At 46.4% G+C, this 16,123-nt stretch overlaps 2 protein-coding genes across 3 annotated transcripts in view; one reads left to right on the top strand and one right to left on the bottom strand.

Moving 5' to 3' along the window:
- LOC134928877 (solute carrier family 22 member 13-like) overlaps nt 1-6,022 on the bottom strand; it is a 101,223-nt gene extending 95,201 nt beyond the window's left edge. Inside the window, exon 1 of the mRNA XM_063924821.1 lies at nt 5,648-6,022. Coding sequence (XP_063780891.1) covers nt 5,648-6,022 — 375 coding nt within the window. The remainder of the gene's footprint in view (nt 1-5,647) is intronic.
- Nucleotides 1-16,123, top strand: part of LOC134927409 (xin actin-binding repeat-containing protein 1-like) — a 559,013-nt gene that overhangs the window by 276,787 nt on the left and 266,103 nt on the right. The gene's annotated exons all lie outside the window — the stretch shown is intronic.

Raw genomic sequence — 16,123 nt, 5'->3', positions numbered from 1 at the left:
GCAGCTCTGTGTCAAGTATACGATCCATATCTGTGCTGCATTGTTGTGAGCAGTATATAATAGGACAGTGCAGCATTTTGGTGACCAGCAGTATACATATAGTACAGTACAGTAGGCCATTGCTGTATCTTGCAGCTCTGTGTCAAGTATACTATCCATATCTGTGCTGCATTGTTGTGAGCAGTATATAGTAGGATAGTGCAGCATTTTGGTGACCAGCAGTATACATATAGTACAGTACAGTAGGCCATTGCTGTATCTTGCAGCTCTGTGTCAAGTATACTATCCATATCTGTGCTGCATTGTTGTGAGCAGTATATAGTAGGACAGTGCAGCATTTTGGTGACCAGCAGTATACATATAGTACAGTACAGTAGGACATTGCTGTATCTTGCAGCTCTGTGTCAAGTATACTATCCATATCTGTGCTGCATTGTTGTGAGCAGTATATAGTTAGACAGTGCAGCATTTTGGTGACCAGCAGTATACTTCTGTGTCAAGTATACTATCAATATCTGTGCTGCATTGTTGTGAGCAGTATATAGTAGGACAGTGCAGAATTTTGGTGACCAGCAGTATACATATACAGTAGTACAGTACAGTAGGCCATTGCTGTATCTTGCAGCTCTGTGTCAAGTATACTATCCATATCTGTGCTGCATTGTTGTTGTGAGCAGTATATAGTAGGACAGTGCAGCATTTTGGTGACCAGCAGTATACATATAGTACAGTACAGTAGGCCATTGCTGTATCTTGCAGCTCTGTGTCAAGTATACTATCCATATCTGTGCTGCATTGTTGTGAGCAGTATATAGTAGGACAGTGCAGCATTTTGGTGACCAACAGTATATAGTTGTACAGTACAGTAGTCCATTGCTGTATCTTGCAGCTCTGTGTCAAGTATACCATCCATATCTGTGCTGCATTGTTGTTGTGAGCAGTATATAGTAAGACAGTGCAGCATTGTGGTGACCACCAGTATACATATACAGTAGTACAGTACAGTAGGCCATTGCTGTATCTTGCAGCTCCGTATCACTTCAAGTATCCATATCTGTGCTGCATTGTTGTGAGCAGTATATAGTAGGACAGTGTAGCATTTTGGTGACCAACAGTATATAGTTGTACAGTACAGTAGTCCATTGCTGTATCTTGCAGCTCTGTGTCAAGTATACCATCCATATCTGTGCTGCATTGTTGTTGTGAGCAGTATATAGTAAGACAGTGCAGCATTGTGGTGACCACCAGTATACATATACAGTAGTACAGTACAGTAGGCCATTGCTGTATCTTGCAGCTCCGTATCACTTCAAGTATCCATATCTGTGCTGCATTGTTGTGAGCAGTATATAGTAGGCCAGTGCAGCATTTTGGTGACCAGCAGTATACATATAGTACAGTACAGTAGGCCATTGCTGTATCTTGCAGCTCTGTCATGTATCATGTGTCATGTATACTATCCATATCTGTGCTGCATTGTTGTGAGCAGTATATAGTAGGACAGTGCAGCATTTTGGTGACCAGCAGTAGTAGTACAGACAGTACAGTAGGCCATTGCTATTGATATATTACTGGCATATAATTCCACACATTAAAAAATGGAGAACAAAAATGTGGAGGGTAAAATAGGGAAAGATCAAGATCCACTTCCACCTCGTGCAGAAGCTGCTGCCACTAGTCATGGCCGAGACGATGAAATGCCATCAACGTCGTCTGCCAAGGCCGATGTCCAATGTCATAGTAGAGAGCATGTAAAATCCAAAAAAACAAAAGTTCAGTAAAATGACCCAAAAATCTAAATTAAAAGCATCTGAGGAGAAGCGTAAACTTGCCAATATGCCATTTACGCTGTAATAAGTAAGGGTAAGGACGTTAACCACCTAGGAACATCCTCCCTTATACGTCACCTGGTGCGCATTCATCAGAAGTCATTGACAAGTTCAAAAACTTTGGGTGACAGCGGAAGCAGTCCACTGACAACTAAATCCCTTCCAAGCTCCTGCAAACCACACCACCAACTCCCTCAGTGTCAATTTCCTCCTTAGACAGGAAAGCCAATAGTCCTGCAGGCCATGTCACTGTCAAGTCTGACGAGTCCTCTCCTGCCTGGGATTCCTCCGATGGATCCTTGAGTGTAACGCCTACTGCTCCTGGCTCTGCTGTTGTTGTTGCTGGGAGTCGACCATCATCCCAGAGGGGAAGTCAGAAGAACACTTGTACTACTTCCAGTAAGCAATTGACTGTCCAACAGTCCTTTGCGAGGAAGATGAAATATCGCAGCAGTCATCCTGTTGCAAAGCGGATAACTCAGGCCTTGGCAGCTGTGTTGGTGTTAGACGTGCGTCCGGTATCTGCCGTTAGTTCACAGGCAATTAGAGAATTTCTTGAGGTAGGGTGTCCCCGGTATCAAATACCATCTAGGTTTCACTTCTCTGGGCAGGCGATATCGAGAATGTACACAGACGTCAGAAAAAGACTCACCAGTGTCCTAAAAAATGCAGTTGTACCCAATGTCCACTTAACCACGGACATGTGGACAAGTGGAGCAGGGCAGACTCAGGACTATATGACTGTGACAGCCCACTGGGTAGATGTATTGCCTCCCGCAGCAAGAACAGCAGCGGCTGCATCAGTAGCAGCATCTCGCAAACGCCAACTCGTTCTTAGGCAGGCTACGCTTTGTATCACCGCTTTCCATAAGAGGCACACAGCTGACAACTTTTTACGGAAACTGACGAACATCATCGCAGAATGGCTTACCCCAATTGGACTCTCCTGGGGATTTGTGACATCGGATAACGCCACCAATATTGTGCGTGCATTACATGTGGGCAAATTCCAGCACGTCCCATGTTTTGCACATACATTGAATTTGGTGGCGCAGAATTATTTAAAAAATGACAGGGGCATGCAAGAGATGCTGTCGGTGGCCCGAAGAATTGCGGGCCACTTTCGGTATTCAGCCACCGCGTTCAAGCGATACAAATTGCTCCAGACTGGCCAAGAATGTCTTGGTACGCGGATCTTCTGGATCTACTGCAAGAATAGCCGAGGCCTCTTCCTCTTCGGGAGGACCTGCTGCAGCAGGGGCCATTCGCCTATCAAGCAGGTGTGGATATGGGCCTGAGGTTGGGATCCATAAAGGTCCAAATTTCGGCCCTATCCATATTCTTCCAGAAACAGTTGGCGGCCCTCCCTGAGGTTCAGACTTTTTTGAAGGGAGTTCTGCACATCCAACCTCCCTTTGTACCGCCTACGGCGCCCTGGGATCTTAATGTGGTGTTGCAGTTCCTCCAGCCGGACTGGTTTGAACCTCTACAGGAGGTTGAGGTCAAGTTTCTCATGTGGAAGGCTGTCACTTTGTTGGCCTTAGCTTCTGCTAGACGTGTGTCGAAGTTGGGGGCTTTGTCATGTAGAAGCCCATACTTGATCTTCCATGAAGATAGAGCTGAGCTTCGGACACGTCAGCAGTTTCTTCTGAAGGTTGTGTTGGCATTTCATATCAACCAACCTATTGTGGTGCCAGTTGCGACTGACTCCTCAATTTCAAAGTCCTTAGATGTTGTAAGGGCTCTAAAAATCTATGTGAGGAGGTCTGCTGGTCACAGAAAATCGGACTCGCTGTTTGTCCTGTATGATCCCAAGAAAATGGGGTGTCTTGCTTCTAAGCAGACGATCTCCCGCTGGATCAGGTTTACTATCCAGCATGCGTATTCTACGGCGGGATTGCCGTGTCCTATGTCTGTTAAGGCCCACTCTACTCGTAAGGTGGGGTCTTCCTGGGCGCCTGCCCGGGGTGTCTCGGCGTTACAACTTTGCTGAGCAGCAACTTGGTCTGGATCAAACACTTTTGCAAAGTTCTACAAGTTCGATACTTTGGCCTCTGAGGACCTGAAGTTTGGTCTATCCGCGCTCTCCCTCCCATTCTGGGAGCTTTGGTACATCCCCATGGTACTAATGTGGACACCAGCATCTTCTAGGACATAATAGAAAAGAGGATTTTGGTTACCTACCAGAAAATCCTTTTCTCGTAGTCCGTAGAGGATGCTGGGCGCCCACCCAGCGCTTCGTTTTCCTGCTATCATTGTTTGGTTCAGTACAACTTCGTTTTAGTTGAGTACTGCATTGTTACTTGGTACGTAATGTATCAGCGGTTGCTGAGTTTCAAGCTAGTTAGCTTGATGTGCCTTGTATGTGTGAGCTGGTATGAATCTCGCCACTGTCTGTGTAAAATCCTTCTCTCGAAGATATCCGTCTCCTCGGGCACAATTGAAAAGATATGTGACAACTGCGCTGTCTTATGAAATTAAGCTGCTCTGTTTAGAAGAAGAATACTGATAAAATATATAACGAGCGCTATGAATAACTATATAATCTAAAATCTGTGTATGTAAGTGGCACCTGTATGGGAAAAAATTTTTGTGGTTATAGGGGGTAATTCTGAGTTGATCGCAGCAGGATTTTTGTTAGCAGTTGGGCAAAACCATGTGCACTGCAGGGGAGGCAGATATAACATGTGCAGAGAGAGTTAGATTTGGGTGTGGTGTGTTCAATCTGCAATCTAATTTGCAGTGTAAAAATAAAGCAGCCAGTATTTACCTGCACAGAAACAAAATAACCCACCCAAATCTAACTCTTTCTGCACATGTTATATCTGCCTCCCCTGCAGTGCACATGGTTTTGTCCAACTGCTAACAAAGTTCCTGCTGCGATCAACTCAGAATTACCCCCCTAGTGCAGTATGTTTACAGCTCCTTTAAGGAGTATGTAGATAGAGCTCAGTCCGTTCCAGTTCTCACTTTGCTAGTGAGGCCCTAGCTGTCCCTACCTCATTCAGTTCCGTGCTGCAAACAGGAAGGTGTTGTAATTCCTTACCACTCCGCTGCGTCCAGCGGAGACGTTTCGCGGCTCGGTGGTAGGCCGCGGCTCGATGACGTCACACTGCGGCTTGGCGTCTGGATGTTCGTGCCGGAAAGATGGTGTACTGTAGCTCTCTGCGTCCAACGCGTTTTGTGCGTCCCCGCGCACTTAATCGGGCACAGTTTCTAAACTGAGTCTGGTAGGAGGGGCATAGAGGGAGGAGCCAGCCCACACTGTTAAACTCTTGAAGTGCCAATGGCTCCTGGTGGACCTGTCTATACCCCATGGTACTAATGTGGACCCCAGCATCCTCTATGGACTACGAGAAAAGTATTTACCTGCTCATTTCGGAGTATACGCATGCCCAGTTCAGACCAGATCGCATCGCTGCAAAAAAAGCTAGCATGCGATCGGGTCTGAATGACCCCCATATTGTACTGATAGTACAACAATATGCTGAAAGGGCAATTAGCACTGTTGACAAATCTGAACACTATGTTACCACTTAAAAAAAAATTGTAATGGATTGTATATGGAAGATACAATTATATAACACTGTACAGAAAGAACTATTTGTATGTTTTACATGTAGACTTTTGCATTGGATTAGAAAATATCAAGCAATAACTAATGTGTGTAATAATGCAGGAAACACCAAAGAAAGGCACACGTTTTCTAATTAATACTATTAATTACTATTAATAAGTACACAAGCTTCCATAGGGTATATACGATCATTCATTTGGTATATGTCTACTGATGGCTAAATGATTACACGTTTACAGACCTCGGTGACCAGTGTTAACTTTTGCTGTGACGTATCATACACCCATCCATTCTGACAGACACCTGTGACGTTCAGTCCATATCTTTCAATTAATTCAATGTCCCAATCCTCTGGAGTGTACATCAGGCATTGCTCATACGACCCATGTGAATTACGTGGGATGGTTAAATTCAGCTGCACGTCCTCAGTAAGGTTTGGGGCTTTCTCCAGTATCCAGTCGGTATTGCAGTGGTGAGGCACGGATATTCCCATAAACACCTGCCCAAATAAATGGAAGGTATTGAAAAAACTAAGGAAACAAAGTATAAACACCAAACGTTTCTGAAAGCGTCCAAATTCCCCAACGTGTTTTAGGATTTCCCCAAAGTCCGTCATTGTCAATGGGATCAAAGTTGTGCTGGAAATCACTAGCCAGAGAGCTAGGAATAACTAATTAATGTTTAATCCTTGTCAATGTGCCACCTGAAATAAGCCAAAGTCTCAAGTAAGTTAATTTGCTACCAGTTATCTGTTGTAAAGGTGGGAACCTTGCAAGGAGATAATCAGGAAAGTATATTTGTGTAATATAGAAATGTGGCCATTAATTACAGATTAATATTACCCACGCTATTGTAGCTTTCTACACTAAATAACAAATATACATAAATGTATTTCACATACGGAACTGTAGTTATGGCTCTGATGTTCTTTCTTCCACTAAGTAATATAGGTTGAATCACAATACAGGTATTGCATTTCCTCAGGCTACCTAATACAATAGATGTACTTCCTAAACTGATATGAATCATGGCGCCCTAGAGTATCAGAATTTTCTGGATGGCAACCCTAGGATAAAAGTTTTTTTATTGATATATTAGGAAAAAAATAGGAAATGAAGTAACTTGTGCCTACTTGTGATCCTTAAGGGTTCTGTTATTTGGTTCTGAACAGTTTTGCTTCTGATTGTTCACATTTTCTATGATTGTCAGCCACTAGCACTGCTTTTGCCTATTAATTTGACCATAAATAGTTTGATTTGGTCCTGGACCACCAACCCGAGGAACACCCGCAAGAGCCTCTCAGCTCCCCAGGGCACATTGGGGCAGATGTATTAAGCCTGAAGAAGGCATAAGGAAGTGATAAACCAGTGATAAGTGCAAGGTGATAAGTGCACCAGCCAATCAGATCCTGTTAATTTACATATTGGAGCTGACTGGCTAGTGCGTTTATCACTTCCTTATGCAGAGCCGGCCCTAATCAAAATGATGCCCTAGGTAAGATTTTGGCTGGTGCTCCCTAGCACCGCTGCTAGTTCCGCCTCTGATGCTGCACCACTTTCCACAGGGCCGGCCCGAGCCTAGTATGTTTGGTAAGCGGAAATATATTTTGGCGCCCCTTAGTGGAATATATAGGGGTGTGGTTCCATGGGGAAGAGGCGTGTCCACAGAATAGTACCAATTCACATTACACCCCACAGTAGCATTACAAATAGCTGGGGGCCACATGGGAAGTTTTGGAGGGCTTCTTGCTGCCCATCACAGCTTTAGATGGTTCTTAATATAAACTGGCAAACTATGGTTCACCCATCTGCACACCACTAATATGTGGCAGCGTTTCCTGAGTACAGAGCCTAGCTGGGCGCCATGATATGTGCTACGCAGACAACAGTGCTACCAACGCGTTTTTCTCCATGCATCTGTTGCATTATCTTTATGGTATGTGGCAGACAGACTCAGCAAAACACAGTGGGGTAAATTTACTAAGGTCCCGATTTTGACCGAGATGCCGTTTTCTCATCAAAGTGTCATCTCGGTAATTTACTAAGCAATAATCACGGCAGTGATGAGGGCATTCGTAATTTTTTGGAAGTCCAACAAAAAAAATACAAATGAATACACCATCGGTCAAAACGCGGCTGTTTAAGTATGAATCTCGGTAATTTACTAAGAAGTGCAAAGCAAAAAAAAAAAAAACACTGCCGTGAAAAATTACAACTCGTAAAAAAGTGCTAAAAGAAAAACAGACCTGCTTTTTTAATCCGTGATTGTATAGGCATGCACGGATCCATGAGATCCGTGCATGTATATCAGTGGGAAGGGGTGGGAAAGTGATTATTTTCTCAAAAAAAATTGCGTGGGGTCCCCCCTCCTAGGCATAACCAGCCTCGGGCTCTTTGAGCCGATCCTGGTTGCAGAAATATGGGAAAAAAATTGACAGGGGTTCCCCCATATTTAAGCAACCAGCATCGGGCTCTGCGCCTGGTCCTGGTTCCAAAAATACGGGGGACAAAAAGAGTAGGGGTCCCCCGTATTTTTAAAACCAGCACCGGGCTCCACTAGCTGGACAGATAATGCCACAGCCGGGGGTCACTTTGATATAGTGCCCTGCGGCCGTGGCATCAAAAATCCAACTAGTCACCCCTGGCCGGGGTACCCTGGGGGAGTGGGGACCCCTTCAATCAAGGGGTCCCCCCCCCAGCCACCCAAGGGCCAGGGGTGAAGCCCGAGGCTGTCCCCCCCCCATCCAATGGGCTGCGGATGGGGGGGCTCATAGCCTTTTGTGATAATGAAAAGATATTGTTTTTAGTAGCAGTACTACAAGGCCCAGCAAGCCTCCCCCGCATGCTGGTACTTGGAGAACCACAAGTACCAGCATGCGGCGGAAAAACGGGCCCGCTGGTACCTGTAGTACTATTACTAAAAAAATACCCAAAAAAAGACAAGACACACACACACCGTGAAAGTAAAGATTTACTGCATACATGCACACAAACATACATACATACTTACCTTATGTTCACACGAGGGTCTGTCCTCTTCTCCAGTAGAATCCAAGGGGTACCTGTTGAATAAATTCTACTCACCAGATCCCGGGTCCCAGGGTCCTCGGGGCAACCATTTGTAATCCAGGTACTTGAATAAAATAACAAAACGGAGAGCCGAGCCACGAACTGAAAGGGGCCCCATGTTTTCACATGGGACTCCTTTCCCCGAATGCCAGAAACCCACTCTGACTGATGTCTAAGTGGGTTTCTTCAGCCAATCAGGGAGCGCTACGTTGTAGCACCCTCCTGATCGGCTGTGTGCTCCTGTACTGAGTGACAGGCGGCACACGGCAGTGTTACAATGTAGCGCCTAAGCGCTCCATTGTAACCAATGGTGGGAACTTTCTGCCCTGCGGTTGACCTAAAGTGACGTCACCGCTGAGCAGAAAGTTCCCACCATTGGTTACAATGGAGCGCATAGGCGCTACATTGTAACACTGTCGTGTGCCGCCTGTCAGACAGTACAGGAGCACACAGCCTATCAGGAGGGTGCTACAACGTAGCGCTCCCTGGTTGGCTGAAGAAACCCACTTAGACATCAGTCAGAGTGGGTTTCTGGCATTCGGGGAAAGGAGTCCCATGTGAAAACATGGGGCCCCTTTCAGTTCGTGGCTCGGCTCTCCGTTTTGTTATTTTATTCAAGTACCTGGATTACAAATGGTTGCCCCGAGGACCCTGGGACCCGGGATCTGGTGAGTAGAATTTATTCAACAGGTACCCCTTGGATTCTACTGGAGAAGAGGACAGACCCTCGTGTGAACATAAGGTAAGTATGTATGTATGTTTGTGTGCATGTATGTAATAAATCTTTACTTTCACGGTGTGTGTGTGTGTCTTGTCTTTTTTTGGGTATTTTTTTAGTAATAGTACTACAGGTACCAGCGGGCCCGTTTTTCCGCCGCATGCTGGTACTTGTGGTTCTCCAAGTACCAGCATGCGGGGGAGGCTTGCTGGGCCTTGTAGTACTGCTACTAAAAACAATATCTTTTCATTATCACAAAAGGCTATCAGCCCCCCCATCCGCAGCCCATTGGATGGGGGGGGGGACAGCCTCAGGCTTCACCCCTGGCCCTTGGGTGGCTGGGGGGACGGACCCCTTGATTGAAGGGGTCCCCACTCCCCCAGGGTACCCCGGCCAGGGGTGACTAGTTGGATTTTTGATGCCACGGCCGCAGGGCACTATATCAAAGTGACCCCCGGCTGTGGCATTATCTGTCCAGCTAGTGGAGCCCGGTGCTGGTTTTAAAAATACGGGGGACCCCTACTCTTTTTGTCCCCCGTATTTTTGGAACCAGGACCAGGCGCAGAGCCCGATGCTGGTTGCTTAAATATGGGGGAACCCCTGTCATTTTTTTCCCCATATTTCTGCAACCAGGATCGGCTCAAAGAGCCCGAGGCTGGTTATGCTTAGGAGGGGGGACCCCACGCAATTTTTTTTATGATTTTACACTGTTTAATTAAAAAAAAAAAAAATGAACCCCAGCACGGATCACACAGATCCGGCCGAGATTCATTTTTAAAAAGTCGGCAGTGTTTTGCTAATCACTGCCGTAAAAAACTGAAAAAAAAAACGAATGACATCGACATCGGAAAACCCGAAAAGGCAAAACACGGCAGCTTAGTAAATCCGTCGTAACAAATTCAAAAAGTTGCAGTTTTACACTTTCGATGTCATTCGTGATTATTCTCCCACCAAATCGGGAGAATTACGAATGTTAGTAAATATACCCCAGTGTGTCACACACTGAGTGTAGGAAAGATACACAGTAACACGGAGCATTGGGGATCAAACAGACACCGTGGGCGGTATTCAATTCTTTTCACCCCCTTCCATACCCATTCTGTTTCTGACCTTGGGGGCAAGGTATCATCATTTCAGCTAGCTACACCTGGAGTAGCGATGCACCCAACGCTTTACACAGCTAATCCTGATTACCATGGGCGGGATATGCGCAATAACGAGGATCATTTTAGAAAGGAAATTGTGCATGATATATCATTTGAATACCGTCCCATGACTCAGAGCAAGTGGGCCACACAGACACAATGTGACAAACACAGTGCATGAGGCACACAGACACAATGTGACACACACAGTGCAGGAGGCACACAGACACAATGTGACACACAGTGAAAGGAGGCACACACACACAATGTGACACACACAGTGCATAAGGCACACAGACACAATGTGACACACACACAGTGCAGGAGGCACACAGAAACAATGTGACACACACAGTGCAGGAGGCACACAGACACAATGTGACACACACAGTGCAGGAGGCACACAGACACAATGTGACACATGATAGTACCATAAAAAAAAGGCTGCCCCGTCCTGAGGAATGTGTGTACAAGGGAAGGGGTAGTGCTGTGGGGGATGGCTGGGTACAGCACTGGTGGTCCCTGGCATTTGGGGGAGCTCAGTGACAGCACTCCTGCACGCAGCACATACACTCACCCGGAGTGCCCAGCAGCAGGTAGAGGAGCCACATGTCCTGGAGTGCAGTCATAGCCTGGTGGCCGCTAGGCTGCGCAAGCCCCGGCTGCTCCCTCCCCGGAGTGAGCCGGGCAGCCTGGCTAGAGAGCGTATGGTGGAAGCCGATCGCACAGCTGTGCATTTCTGAGCGAGCAGCCTGTATCCAAGGCGGGCAGCTGCGGGGCTGCACAGTGAGTGATGGTGACTCACTGTCAGCAGCAGCAGCAGCACCCCCCACTGTCCGGCGCTCTACACGGCTGCATAGCCCGCCTATGCATTTGGCCGGCCCTGGTGGTACCAAAGGCCTTCTTTTATGCATAGGTTTATTTACTAAACTTCAGCTTTTCAGGTGTGTTTTGCTGCATGTAATAGAATTGTCATTTTTAAATATGCGGGGACAAAAACACAGATAATCGCTGTGAAGAGATTGTGAGCGGGAGGTATTACGTATAAACATGCAGAAAGAAAGAAAGCTGGCTTACCGCAATACATATATACATCATATACTATGGATGATGTCAGTCACAGTCAGTCCCCTCGCTGGCTGCCGAGTCCGCTCCCGGCTCCATGCGGATTCGGCAGCGGTGTTTCTGGCGTCCATCCTGCCCCAGCCCAGTTTGCGCATATGTAATGAGCAGCATGACGTCATGCCGCTCCGCCGCTCATTACATAGTCATACTGTATGTATGATCGATGCGGCTCAATGGCACTAGTACTACACGGGAGAGGAGGGGAGGTACGGAGTATGGGTGCGGCAGCAGCACTGACCGTCACTGTCAAAGACAGTGAAGTCAGTGAATCGTGGTACGATGCCTATGCATAGGGCCGGCATTGCCTTTCCCATCACCATCACCCCTCAGTCATGGCAGTCCTCATTTTGGTGCTCCTACCCCCTATATTTTAAATAGGAACAGTGCGCACATTCGGCACGCAGCCCAAAAAGGGGCATGTTCTTTTTGGGAAGGGGCATGACCACACAATAGTGCCCCCAATTCAAATTACACCACACCATATTGCTCTTTATTCACATTACACCACACAGTAGTGCCTTTTCTATACATTACGCCACACAGTAGAGCACCTTATACACACAATGCCACACATTAGTAATGCCTTTATACACATAATACCACACAGTAATGCCCCTTACACATATGACATGCATTATTAATGTCTTTATAAACATAATACATCTTACACATTATGCCAACCTTTATTAATGTCCTTATACACATAATGACACACATATGCCGAACACTATTACACAATGAAACTACCCACACACAGCGCTCACATACCCGCTAACACTGTGACCTCTTCCTTTGCTTGGATACAGATGTGTCCTCATACATCTTGCCTCAGTATGCCATGCAGCTCCCGTCCAGCTCTGCTACCGTCGGGCACCTTTTTTTGTTGTTGCAGAAAATGCATCTAATTTTCATTGCTATGTGACTAGAATGCACAAGCAGCTTCTGTGTGATTAAAAGGATATGTAGCATGCCTATATTCTGTGTGCCACTGTGGCTGTATCTGCATACGAAATGCTATATTACAGTGATTTCCAGGAATACACTGTAATGTAGCATTTCACATGCAGATACAGCCACAATCACACACAGAATATAGGCATGCCGCATATCATTTTAATCCGCAGAATCTGCTTGTGCCCTAAGGCATTTGCCTTTGCCTAGGGCCGGCTCTGTCCTTATGCCTTCTCTAGGTTAATACATCTGCCCCACAGTGTGGGAACCACAGTCCTACAGGCTGTTAGGCCGACTCTCTTATCATTCATTGGAAAGTCCCTTACTGAAAATGTCTTATAATGTCTTATTATATCTATATAATTACAAAAACAGGAAATGTACTCCGCTTACACCTTATTGTTAGATTAGAAAGTAGACTCTCGCTGAATGTTCTGAAATAGTGGTGATCTCCCTGAGGCCAGGCTGGGTGTGTGAAACACAGTGATTAAGTCGTCACTCTCAGCCCACACTGGGATGGAAAATAAAGGAGATGTGTGCTATTAGAGAATGGCTGCTACACTTGCGTACTGGCAACGGCCATATACTCATCAAGACGATGTGTTCCCGGACGATTCAACAGCCGGCAGGGGTTATTTATTGTACCATGCGTACACACTGCATGCTGTAGTGGTACGACGCCATGATGTACCATGCCTTGCTGCATTCGGTAGAATGGCATAAAACACAATATATTCAGAATATATTGTGTACAACCCAGGGGAGCGCGCACTGTACGATCCGGATGATATGTTGCTCCGATTTGGACTGAAACAACATATTGTGCCGAGATGGTTCAGGTGTGTACCCGGCCTTAGTGAACCTCTTTGTGGTACATTACACAAAACGTGTGATGAACTGCAGGAAACTGGTGGAAGGGAGAATACTAGAGGGGATCATTTAAAATGCTTAAAATTAATATAATACATCAGATTTCAAATGCAGAGTCACACCCATGATAAAGCAACTTACGAACATATGTTCCAAACTGTGTAACTGATTTGGGCTCATCTACAGTTGGATGTCAGACAGTTTTATGACAAGACTCTCTGAGGCCGCAGTATGCCTACACACTATCTACAGCACTGTGCACACAGCTGTTCCTTTCACAATCTCCATTAAATACTTCTTCAGACAAAGACAAGTATGGTTAGAAGTAATCACTTACAATAAAATGAAAGCTCAATAGAAACAGGCTCCTCTGCGCATGCTCCACCCCCTCCCCAGGTGCCTGCTCAGGAGGATGAACACTCATCCGCAAGTTCCATAGCATCCATTTTGTTCACAGGTAGAATGCAGCATATCAAATCACTAGGAATCTTTAGCATCACTGTGCCACATTGAGGCTGTTTTTGAGTCGCACAGATCTCTCAGTGCACATAAATCACACTGACATGGGCACCCAGCATGGGGATAGTGCAAGTGCTGAATATTAATAATGCAGTGGTCATGGGCGGATTGGGCCACCAGGAGTATAGAACAGTTCCCTCTAGGCCAGCACACGTCAGTGCCCCATACCTCCTTCAGTGGCTTGCCACAGCCCTGATCATCCTAATTCAAAACTGCCATGATCAGAATTCAGCTCCAATCTGGTAGTGCTCGGAACTTCTGCACATGCAGCATAGGAGTGGGTGCTTAGTTACTCTGGCTGTTATACTAAGCATAAGAATTTTCACACTCTATACTAGCTACTTGGAGTTTCACACTCTGCAGCAGTCTCTGGTTTCCTTATTGTTTGGGGGCGAGTGAATTTAATCGCTGATTGAACGTTCTTTGTGCCTCTCATACTTGCTATAGGCTGATTGCATATTGCTGCTCTATCCCATCCTACATATAAAGGCTGTCATGCCCACCTGCTAGACATTAGTATTTACGCAGACAGTTCCTGTAAAAATTCCCTGTCCGGCTGTGTCTCACACTAAATATAAAACACTTTTTTTTTTCCTGTGGGAACCCGTGTGTTTTTTAATTTTTTCCTGTGAGGTAGTGTGTGTATATCATTTTCTTATAGTCTACCTAAATCTATATAAAAAAATTATACATATGATTACCTATTGTGCATGTTATAGTTTGCTGCAGCTGCTAATGCGTTGGGTAGGGGATGCCGGCTAAGTTATCAAATGCCAAGCAGGATGTTTATTACATTTTATTGTTATTGCTATTTTGTATTTATTGCCTCTGAACATTTTTATAATCAGTGAGATCAGGAGACAGAAAGGGAGTGAAATTAGGAAAATTGCTATATATTCATATAGCAAGCACCACTGTGGCATAGTACACAGGGGCATATCTAATTATCTACTTAGAAACTAATGAAACTTATACTTCAGGGCCCCAAATTCCAGAGGGGCCCAGAAGCAATTTGTTTTAATAAGTGAATTTTTCAGCAAAATCGACTGAGTTTTTTTAAGTGTGTGTTATTAAAATAAGGTTATTTCTCTAGCATCCATAAGGGATATTGGGGGAATCTAGTACAATGGGGTATAGATGAGGTCCAAAGGAGCCGGTGCACTTTACATTTCTTCACTGCGTGTGCTGGCTCCTCCCCTCTATGTCCCCTCCCACAGGCAGTTTAGAGAAAAGTGCCCTCAGGAGAGGATGCACATCTCTGCAGCTCCAGAGAGTTTTCTTCAATTTCTTTTAAACTTTTATTATTTTCGGTATACTGTTTGGGCAACAGCATACCTGCACCATGGGAGTTGGGGGCGGGGGGGGGGGGGGGGTTTGGGGGCGGTCACCGGCCTTGCGAGGTGCAGAGCCACTTCCCCGCTGCAGGACCACCATCCTGAGAGGTTGTTTGTTCAGCGCGGCACTGCGCCTTGGCTGTCGCAATCGCAGCACACCCCTAACACTAGCCTGAAGGTGACGTCTGTGGTGAGTACAAACTGGGGGCCCTGCTAGGGGTTGTCCCCCAGTTCAAAGTGTGGCTGAACGCGGGTGCATCATATGGGACCCTCCTGGGGGGGGGGGGGGGCCGCTAGAGCCCCCCATGTAGACTGGTTTATATTAGCTTGAACTAGCACTTGTGCTACGTTTTTAAGTCGCATAGGAGACTTTGCCAGTATAAAAATCATTATAGCTCCGGTGCCATTGGAGGAGGGGGGGGGGGGGGGGGGAACAGGGCCGGCGCCACCACTAAGCAGCTTTAGGCAGCTGCCTATGGGCGCCGGCCACTTGAGGGTGGCAGCTCACGCTGCCGATGAACGCTTCTCCGTCCTCTTCCTTACAGGCGTTAGCGCGGCGAGGAGCGGAAGACAGTTGCTATAGCAACTGTAACAATATCCGACAGCACACTGCTTACGCTATGTGAATAGAGTATTAGAGCCGCTGCCGATGGGTTACACGGACACTGTCCGTGCAGCCGGCTGATAACAGTTGGGCGGCCGCATCATCCCTTTAGCACGGGCAGTGTCAGTGTAACCCATCGACAGCGGCTCTAATACTCTATACACAAAGAGGAAGCAGCGTGCTGCCGGATATTGTTACAGTTGCTGTCGCAACTGTCTTCCGCTCCTCGCCGTGGTAATGCCCGTCATACTCCCGCCCTGCACCATGTGAAGAAACTGCCACAAACTCACCCCGCACATTACACCCCGCCCCGTGCGATTGTAAGAGCTCCATTTAATATATAAAGGGTCAGGGTGGGAGGGGGTAAATACTTAGGGGGTGGG

This window comes from Pseudophryne corroboree, chromosome 5 (assembly GCF_028390025.1).
Source record: "Pseudophryne corroboree isolate aPseCor3 chromosome 5, aPseCor3.hap2, whole genome shotgun sequence".
Lineage (NCBI taxonomy): Eukaryota > Metazoa > Chordata > Amphibia > Anura > Myobatrachidae > Pseudophryne > Pseudophryne corroboree.
Note: the sequence above shows the minus strand (reverse complement) of the source record. Positions and strands in the feature narration are given on the sequence as shown.